We start from the raw sequence: 10,799 nt of genomic DNA, 5'->3' as shown, positions 1-10,799 counted from the left end.
AGGCGAACTCATGAAACTAGGCATGTTCTCCCAAGACGCACACATGAAGAAATCGTCTGACACCATATGCTTCTTGTCGCCATCTCAATCAAGTTGCAGGCCATCCATGTGACTACAATCGTCTTCCCCGTTGCTACATAAGCACAGTCGTCTCTGATGCTATGGCTGTAGTCCTGTTGAGACGGTCTTTTAGGTGCTTCTTTGATTACCACAAACGTTTCAGCAGACGAACCCTTTCTTCTCTCCAATAGTGCAAGTTATCTCCTTCCTCCACAGCAGGCAACCGGTAGGCATCGAGGTCTTCGTGTCGTCTCCTCTTCATCCTCGTGCTTCTTCTCTGTCACTCTGAATGCAGAGCTAGCACCCTTCCAAACCAGACGACCATGTTGGAGCTATCTTGAGCCACTCGGCCACTCCAGGATTATTCAAGACTGCGCACATCCTCGTCAGAGGGTAGCTTGTGGATGTAGGCAGTCATTGGTACATACCATGTAGCATCGGCTTTTTCCTCTCGATTGCAGATAGGAGGGAAATTCCTTTCTCCGTTCTCCTAGCAGGAGTTCGTCGTTTTCTTCTCCCCAAAGACAGCGATCCCCCTTTTTCTAGAAAAGCCCCTTTTTTCCCAGGAAAGCGGGCCAATTTCAGCATTAATCACACTTTTTTATATCGACAAAGCCTACGCCACCATGCTAGATGGATCAGAAACATTGCTTGTGGCAAAAACATGGTTGTTCCCTATTTAGCAATGCTGCTAAAAGCTTGAAGATATTGTTCTGTAATCCTCAAAGCAACAGCCTTTCTATACACCAGGGTCTCTGTTCGATCCTTTGTCATCATCAACAAACACACATCCGATTCAATACTTCGAATTCAACAGGATGTACAAGTCCTCTCAGGACAGGAAATCTTTTTCATCCCTGTAACTTAGGCTTCCCAGCATGACAACGATCTTCTGATCTGAGTTTGTGTTGTACTCAAGCTATGTGCGTTTTCATCTATAATCAATCTGCTTTAGGCTATCCTCCCTTAGTAGATCCTCTTTGTCACCTTTGTATATTCAAGCACCAGGTTTGAGCTTCCTGGATGATCTCTGTTGCATCTTTAGGCGAACTCATGAAACTAGGCATGTTCTCCCAAGACGCACACATGAAGAAATCCTCTGACACCATAGGCTTCTTGTCGCCATCTCAATCAAGTTGCAGGCCATCCATGTGACTACAATCGTCTTCCCCGCTGCTACATAAGCACAGTCATCTCTTACGCTATGGCTGTAGTCCTGTTGAGACGGTCTTTTAGGTGCTTCTTTGATTACCACAAACGTTTCAGCAGACGAACCCCTTCTCTCCAATAGTGCAAGTTATCTCCTTCCTCCACAGCAGGAAACCGGTAGGCATCGAGGTCTTCGCGTCGTCTCCTCTTCATCCTCGTCCTTCTTCTCTGTCACTCTGAATGCAGAGCTAGCACCCTTCCAAACCAGACGACCATGTTGGAGCTATCTTGAGCCACTCGGCCACTCCAAGATTATTCAAGACTGCGCACATCCTCGCCAGAGGGTAGCTTGTGGATGCAGGCAGTCATTGGTACATACCATGCATCATCGGCTTTTTCCTCTCGATTGCAGATAGGAGGGAAATTACTTTCTCCGTTATCCTAGCAGGAGTTCGTCGTTTTCTTCTCCCCAAAGACAGCGATCCCCCTTTTTCTAGAAAAGCCCCTTTTTCCCCAGGAAAGCGGGCCAATTTCAGCATTAATCACACTTTTTTATATCGATAAAGCCTGCGCCACCATGCTAGATGGATCAGAAACATTGCTTGTGGCATAAGCATGTTGTTCCCTATTTAGCAATGCTGCTAAAAGCTTGAAGATATTGTTATGTAATCCTCAAAGAAACAGCCTCTTCCCCCCCCCCCCCCCCGGTCTAGCTCTACATAAGTGGTGAGCACTGCAGTCCACGAGACAACATTCGGTCTTGATAAGCCATCAAACACAATCTTTGCTTTCACAATGCTTCCAAAATTCTCTCCTCTATACTCGCACGCAGAGAAAAAAAATGTAAACACAATGACTAAGTATGTACAAAGTAACAAATCACACACACAACTTTTGGGTGGTTTTCACACCTCGAATGCGCAGCAATACGACACCGCATGGTATCATATCATGGATGCATAATACATGTTTATATGAGTGATTACTTGATGCTAAGAGTGTGAGATATCCCAATCTGTAAGGCTATATATTCCTTTCCTTGGGAGTTACTCGATGAGGTTTATGTAACATCTCCTAGATAATTTAATTGAATGAGTGGACTTTGTTTCGAATGAGTTTTATATTCACAATCCATCTTGGGACCAATCTCCGAGGTGTAGGAGAGCGCGGTGATCAACTAAGAGGTGCTTCCTATGTGTGCTACGTGGTGTGTATAACACCAACATATTTAGGGAATCCCTATGGGGAGCGGGAAGATAATTATTTGTTGGACTACAAAATTGGACAAGCACAAAGATTTTAGATACTCCTAGCCATAAGGCCATGTGGGGTGGTTTTAGATGAGTAGTAGAGGCCTAGCTAGTGTCTTAGAGCCAGGGTCTAGCCCATTTTAGGTCTAGAGAGGTGGTGCATTTTTCAAGAGCCACTAATAAGTGGGGATTTTTTGAATCTCGATCAATAGGGAATAGTTTGTTAATGTATTCCAAAAGCTAGTGAGATAGATTCAAAAGATCATCAAGCCGAACTTCAGAAATAAGAAAGAGCACAAAGGGCTAGACAGTAGGCCAAAATCATTTGAAGATATTCTCTACAAAGGTATGGCTCAAAATCTCTACAAGGGGGCGAGATCTTAGTAACCCTAGCTTGACGCATAATTTGTTAGGAGAATAGAGTTCTAGTACTTCCTCCATTCTAGTCAGTTCGTCTACTTCAAGTGGAGTAATAGTTTCTATAGTTTAAACTCCTTTAGCGAATCCAGATGTAACCATGGTGTGACCCATTGCAATTGTAGTAGGAATGCCGGACTTGCCAGTCTTAGGGTTTCATCTACCCATTTTTAATGGTGTAGCAGAGGAAGATGCAGAACTTCATATCAATTAATTCCAAAAGTTAATGTTTAATTGTCGAATTCAAGATGAAGGATGCTTGATGATGTTCTTTAAGATGTCTTTGAAAGGATGAGCTATAGTATGGTATCGTAGCCTAAAGGCTGAAATCATAACTACAATGGACTTTTTCTTTGCGGTCTTCGAAGAGAATTTTTCCCTGAAAGGGAAGGTTAGTATTGGCTACATGTTATCAATGTAATATGTCAAGAACCTCACATAAATATTCGTTGATATGCCAAGAAACTGAAGGAAGTATTTCGTAAGTTGTAAACCTATATTCCCATTCCAGCTCCTGTTGCTCAATTGCAATACTTTTTGAATGGGCTAGACTTAAACATTCAAGTGTAGTTGAGTAGTGTTGCTCTTATTGACATTGATACGACTATTACAAAAGTAAAGGATATAGAATCACAATTGCAAGTAGCTTATACCTCTTGGGCAAACTAGAATTCAAGTCTAGGTGTTGGGAATACTTTGGCATTGACAAGTAGTAGTCAAGGGATACCCATGATTCCTCCTAATGGTAGAGGAAGCATGATCCAAAATGTGCCTATGTTGCCTGCTCCTCCCAGTGTGACCATGTATATGGCTAGTCAAATGCCTCCACCAAATGTTCCAAGCCAAACAATAAATCCTACCAATGTTACAAGGAATCAAAAGCCAATTTCTAATCAATTGCTTAGACCAATGGAAGTACAAGTACACGATCATGGTTATGAGTCAAGTTCCTCGAATGTCCTTGGTGAAGCTAAGGATATGATGAAGCACTATATTGACATGATTATCGAATAATATAGACAAATAGTCCTTGATGCCAAATCTTTTTAAAAGCAGTAGAATCTGATAGGGAGTCAATGCCTTGAAAAGGATACCCCCTCAAAAAACAATTATAAGTGGTGTGATGGTCAAAATTTCCCTAAGAATTGTCCAAATCTTAAATGTGACATATATGGGAAGTCTGGCCACTTAGCTAGTACCTATTGTGGGAGCAAGATTAGTTCTCTCCAACAAGAAAGTAAATAGCTAGTTTTGATCAATCATCGAGCACATGGAAATAATCTCTAGCAAGATGAGGGACTGAAACAAATACTATAGAGAGGGAAAGCTATGGTAGAGGAGCTGCCTAGTGGCAGTGGAGTTAGCATCAATGGCACTGAAGCTTCTAATCTATGGGTCATTATGAGAGGTCAAAAGATTTAAAGTCTACAAAGACAATATAACACCTGTCAAGGGGGGAAACTCTAAGCAAGACAATAAGGGGACGTCCTTAATCCCAATATGATAGTGGGCATGTCAAAGCTGTAGATGGTAAAGCCGACCCCAACAAGGATAAGGAGTTGCCAAAGAATAAGGCAAAAGGTAGAAAATAGGCACCAAAGCCAGTTCAAAGACCAAAGGAGAGAATGGTCCGGTGAGAAAAAATTTCTCTTGCTAGCTATTATGAAATTGATGTAGTGAGTTCTTGTTGCAAAGTTAAGTCGAATGTAAACCTCATGTATTTAACTAAGTTGTCTACAGGAGTGCGTACAAAATTGAAGAAGATTCTTCTCACACAGTATATCCTTGAACCCTTGGGAATAGCATGAGTAGGAGATGATTGGTTTGAACATGCTGAAAAACATTTTTCAAGGGTAGCACCATAGGTTGATGGAATATTAGTGGATTATACTATTGTGGACATAGGATCCTCCATCAACATTATGAGTTTGTAATTGATGGAGAGGTTTGGATTAGAAATCAAGAAAGATGCCCCCACAATTCATCGAATGGCTGATGATAGTTTAAGACAACCTGAAGGTTGCATCAATAAAGTTCATGTGATTGTTGCGAGTGTGGAATGAATTTTGGACTTTAGAGTCATTAGGTTTGTAGGGTGACCTAGCTATCAAGTATTGCTAGGTAGGCCATGGATGTTACAAGCAGACTGTTAGGTTGATATACCGACTAGTCAGTTCATCTTTGGCAAAGGTGCCAAATGTTTAATAGCATATGCCTATTCTGAATCTCTTCAAAGTAAGAGAGCTCCTTTATCCTCATCAAAGTTAGACACATTAGATGCTCCATTTTCTAGAGAGTCATCATTAGGTGATAAATCCAATAAGGGGTCCACCAGGGAGGATATTTATCAAATAACTTTGAATGGGCCAATAGAAGCTCAAGAGAGGATTAGAGATACGGATGTAATTGAGTTAGACCTTGCCACGTTGAATGATTCATGACCAATAAAATTAGGGGTCCATGCTTAGGCTAGACGAGAGAAAGGACTATGTGTCCTTGATTAAAAAATTCTATGATATCTTTGTGTGGAGTTATGATGAGCTGAGAGATATTCCTCCCAATGTGGTTGTTCATACAATTCCTCTAAAGGAAGGTGGCTGTCCTATGCATCAAAAAGTAAGGCATATGCCTTTTGAATTAAGGGATGGGCTATTCGAGAAATTGATAAACTACAAAAAGATGGCCTAATATTTTTTGTTCAACACAAAAAATGGTGTTCACCACTTGTTATAATAAAAAAGAAGAATAATCAGATTCAGTTTTGCATAGATTTTAGAGAGCTCAATAAGTAGACGGTTAAGGATTACTATCCATTACCATTTATTGATCTGATTTTGGATCAACTAGTAGATAGGGAGAGTAATTAATTTATGGATTGCTTTGTTGGATACACCCAAATGGCTATTCCATAAGAAAGACAAGTTGAAAACAAGATTTATCACTGTCTTGAGTACTTTTACATATCATGTGGTAGCCTTCGGTCTATGCAATGCACCTGGTTCTTGGCAACGAACAACGATTGATAAGACTTTTGGTGATACCTCCCTAGAGGAGTTAAAAGTATTTATTGATGATTTTGGGGTAACCACCACAAGGAAAAGGCAACTCGTCATTCTAAGGAAATGCTTTAAGCATTGTAGACAATTCTGCATTGTCCTTAACCCATGAAAGTGTGCCTTTGGGGTACCCTATGGGTTGTTACTAGGCCAAGTGGTTAGTTTTGTTGGTATTGCAACTAACCTTGAAAAGATAAAGGTTATGGTTGCTATGAGCCCACCATGTACTCTAAAAGAGGTGCACAACTTTCTATTATCACTAGGATATTACTGAAGATTTATCAACATAGTGGTAGATAGAGTGTTTCCATTGACAAACCTCATATCCTTTAACTATCTGTTTGAGTGGAATTTTCATGAATAAAACATAACCATTTTCTATTCAATCTGTAAATAACTACTTTATATTACACCCTTCTGTATGTAAAAAATGTACAAAAAGTGTATTTTAAAAATACCTTATTTGAATCCATGTGATGCACACATATATTCATGAGTAACTTACCTGGGTGGAATGAAGTCTATCAAGTATCCTTTGAGGATGTGAAACATGAATTAGTAAAAGTGCTAATCCTAAAAGCACCTAGAAGAGGTGAAGTTTTCTATATATTTTCAATAGCAACAACGCATATTATCAACTATTGTTTAACCCAATTTGGAAAGAGAATTGGTATCATTAAATTGCCTTTGCTAGCAAAAAGTTGGGAATATTTGAAGTCAACTATATATACATGGAGAAATTGTGCCTTGTAATGGTTTTCACCAAGAAGAAATTTTCAGCATTATATTCTCTATGAGAAGATAGTATTTTTCACAAAGGCGAAAGCACTTAGACCATTGCTAGAAAAACTGTAGCCCCTTGACCATTTAGTAAAGTGGTTAATTACTTTGTAAGAGTTCGATTATAAGATTAGGAGTAAACCACTGAAGATGCAAGGTATTTTGGAATGTCTTGTGGATTTTGGGGAGCTAAAGGAAATTTTGGCTGAAGAAAGTGACATTAAAGGTTTATTCAAGATTGATACAACTTCCATCCCTTCTTGGTATGCAACTATAATGTATTATTTATATACAGGAGGATCTAGGGCTGCTTTATCGAAGTCTAAAATGAGAAAGATCAAGCAACAAGCATTACTCTTTTTGATTATAGTTGGTGTCTTGTATAGGAGAGTTGTAGATGATATTTATCACCATTATGTAGTACTTGATGAGGTACCATTCATTCTTGAAGAGTGCTATGATTCAGTACTACATGGAGGACATTTTGCTAGTCGGCTTATCGCCCAAAAAGCTCTTTGTGCTAGCTATTGGTAGCAATAGATTTTCCAATATGCTTTCAATTATGTTAAGCGTTGCGATATCTATCAAAGACATTATGTGAGGGAAAATTGTAAGACACCTCTAAACCCTATTTTAGCTACATTGCCCTTGGAATAATAGGGTATTTATTTTGTGGGACCAATCTACCCTTCATCATCTACGCAAAAGTGATATATTATTGTAGCAATGGACTACTTTACAAAGTGCTATGAAGCTCAAGCAACGATGAATGATAATGCTAAGAAAACATCCTATTTCATTATAGAGCAAATTGTTTGCCATTTTGGTCCACCAAAGGAGATAGTGTCTCTACTCCACCCTCTTCTCTCTCCTCTCTACTCTAATTTCTCTGTAGTTTCTCCTCTCTATTATATTTTCTCTCCTCTCCCTACATTTATAATCCTCTCTCTCTCTCTCTCTCTCTCTCTCTCTCTCTCTCCTTCCACTCCCTTTTTGTCTCTTTTCTCCCTCTCCCTTTCTTCCTCTACCCTTCTCCCTCCTCTCTCTAATCCCTCACCTCTCTTTCTCTCTTTATTAATCCAAACCAACACTTTGAAAAACTAAATCAATTTTTACCAATTTCTAGTTGGATTGAATGTTCATACTCTAAGCTTATTAAAATAAACCATGGGAGTGAAAATAGGAAAAACGCAAATAGTAGGGTTTAAATATGTATCTCAAGTTCTAATAACATAAAAATGAGGAGAACAAGGAACTTTTAACCAAAAGTAAATTTAATTAGTGTTAGAATATGCATGAAAATGTGTTTTTAATGGGAAAAAATTTAAGTTGCATCAATATGCATATCCAAATGTGCATTGACATTTTCATGAAGAAATATTGAGACATATATCAAGTGCATATAAGCACACCCATAGGTGCTTGTATTGCATTCTTATTTTTCTTAGAACTGCAATAGAAATCAACATTACTATTTTCCTTATGCGTTGTATTGATTATGTAGGTCTCTAATGAAATTTAGTAGCTTTGAAATTTTATAAACCATCTAATAAACATCTCCACACTTATCAAAATTGGCATAATATGTAAAGAGGTATACATACCATAAGGTGTACTAGTAATCTTATGAAATTTAGTAGCTTTGAAATTTTATTTACCATCTAATAAACATCTCCACACTTATCAAAATTGGCACAATATGTAAAGAGGTATACATGCCATAAGGTGTACTAGTAATCCAAAGAGAATATGTGAGTTTACATACTAGCAACTAAGGGGTCTAAGTTGCCCATTTGCACTCATTATTTTTCTTTGAGTTGTTCTAAACTGTTGGGACTAGATTCTGGGTTGATTTTTGTAAATATCATTTCGATGTAATCTCATCTTTCAAAATCAAAATCATTTTTTTGCACATTAATTTTGTATACAATATTTAGACATGCATGCTCTAAAGTGGCTTTACATTGACTAGCCTCATTAATTTCTAGACATCAAACTATTATAGAGACCTTTTGTCTTACTTCTCATAATCTACATAAACAAGGCATTAGTGTTCACAACACCTTGACCTACCATGTGTCCTTGTAAAATGTCTATGTTAGATTAGCTCTATGACTACATGATGTATTGCATACATAGTGTTTTTTGTAAATAAAGGCTAATTTTTTCTTTGGAATACATATACATCTCAAGAATCCCTACACATAGATGAATAATGATCTTTGACAAATCTCCCTATTACAACCATACTAGAATTGTGAATATTGTTGATGCACTTCATAATACTCCTGAACTTCTTGTTGAAGACCACATTTTTATGTTGATTTGACTTGTTATGCTATACTTTTTGTAAGTAAGTGATTGCGCATGTGCATATATACAAATTTGTTGAAAAAACTATGAAGGTATAGGTTGCCTCAAGGAGTGCATTGAGTACCACAATCATCCATAGCTTCATAATAATATGAAAAGTTAGGACTATAAATACTACAAGACTTGCAAAATCCATGATTTAGCTACTAGATATCTCAAATATCTAATAGTGTGTGAAGTTGTCTCACTTGCTCTTGCATAAATCATATCCTAAATAATAATGTCTCTCACAGAAACCTAAGTTTGAATTCAATGTGCATAGGACTCAAAATCACATACACAAATAGACAATAACATTTGAATCTAGCTCTAAATACCCATTAGGGTTTTTACAGTGATCTTAAATCATCAAATAGTTTTATTAGAGGAATTATTTTTTACATAATGTTAATATTGTGGGAGGGAAAATTTAGGCACCAAATCAAACAAGTCTGTAGCACAGATATGATATATTAAGTTATAGTTCCATGCCCATGCCTCTCTTAATAAAGGCCTTATTCTTCTAGCAACGCACAAACCTTTATCTATGAAGCGTGCAATGATATTGTGAAAAGAAACCCCCTACCAAGGAGCTCTATGGAACCCTGCTTTTCAAAAATAACTCCCATTGTACAAACGTGACAAGCTGCCGACATTCTTGCTAGCTTGCAATCTAGTGTGTAGTGTATTATTCAGTTGATCATTGCCATGATGACAGATAGAATTATCTAGCCTTTTGTGTGTTCAGACTCTTGATTGCGACTACGTACTCAATTATCACTTATTAAAGCACTCTCCGAAGTAATAAGGGATACTCGAATCACTATGGGGAACTTAGTATTTCGACCATGGAAATTTCATCCAAGTCAAGTCATGTCAGATGAATGCATATTAACCGGACGACGGATGTTTTATTACAACGCACCGCTGGTCTGGTACACAGTCGCTTATAATAACTAGCTGGTGCTAGTGCGGGAGGCCGTATATTAATGGAGATAGGTAGGTATTCAGGGGCAGAAGGTGATGGCGAAGGTGCCCCCTGTGGGCGTGCCGTGGGTGGCGTGGTCGTCCTTAGACCAGCTGTAGGCGTCGGGGCAGGAGGCGCGCACGTTCTGGGCGCAACCGGTGTTGGGGTCGTCGCGGTTGGGGTTGACGCAAGCATTGCCGTTGATGTTTCGCGAGGGACAGATGGAGCGCGCCGCGCTGCAGGAAACACCGGCGCCGTCGCCTGTGATGCTCATGCCCACACCCAGCTGAAAGCCGTCCACGGCACTCACGTCGTTGTTGATGATGAACTCGGCCAGGAGGCTCGGCGTGCCTGTCCCGAAGTTGCCCGACCAGCCATTAGTAGGCGTCAGAGACCTTGTCTCCCCGGACGCCAGGGAGAAGCCTGTTTGACAAGAACACTTTTCAACATTTCCCACATATAGATCTTCTCTACTAGGCTCAAAAAGCTCTATCTCATGAGGATTATCACGTGTACCTCCACAAATCTTATAGCGTTGAGATTGAATCATTACAAGTCCATTGTACATTGTAATCAATTGCTCCCAACATGAGGAATCCTTACTCCATCTAAGGTCCCATCCCATGTCTCAGGCAATTGAACTAAGAGCTTACTCAAGCTTGGTTTCAAAGGCTCATTATCTCGTTTTCCAACTCTTTGGCCACCCATATCACCAAATAAAAGTTGAAGCATTTCATCTTGAGCTGTAATAGATACTCTGTGTTTATC

At 39.1% G+C, this 10,799-nt stretch overlaps 1 protein-coding gene across 1 annotated transcript; it reads right to left on the bottom strand.

The window, feature by feature from the left end:
- Positions 1–10,071: 10,071 nt before the first annotated feature.
- On the bottom strand, positions 10,072–10,599 carry LOC148035936 (pathogenesis-related protein 5-like). The gene has a single exon (XM_087678868.1). The coding sequence runs from the start codon at positions 10,597–10,599 to the stop codon at positions 10,072–10,074; it is 528 nt and encodes a 175-aa protein (XP_087534994.1).
- Between the last annotated feature and the right edge of the window lie 200 nt (positions 10,600–10,799).

Source organism: Lygodium microphyllum, chromosome 5 (genome assembly GCF_053477565.2).
Source record: "Lygodium microphyllum isolate KBCC chromosome 5, Lygodium_microphyllum_v1.1.10, whole genome shotgun sequence".
Classification (NCBI taxonomy): domain Eukaryota; kingdom Viridiplantae; phylum Streptophyta; class Polypodiopsida; order Schizaeales; family Lygodiaceae; genus Lygodium; species Lygodium microphyllum.
The sequence above is the reverse complement of the archived record's forward strand: the minus strand, read 5'-3'. Positions and strand labels throughout refer to the sequence as shown.

Excerpts from the sequence above, each read along its gene's own strand:
- LOC148035936 (XM_087678868.1), bottom strand. The coding sequence starts at position 10,599 with ATGTACAATGGACTTGTAATGATTCAATCTCAACGCTATAAGATTTGT.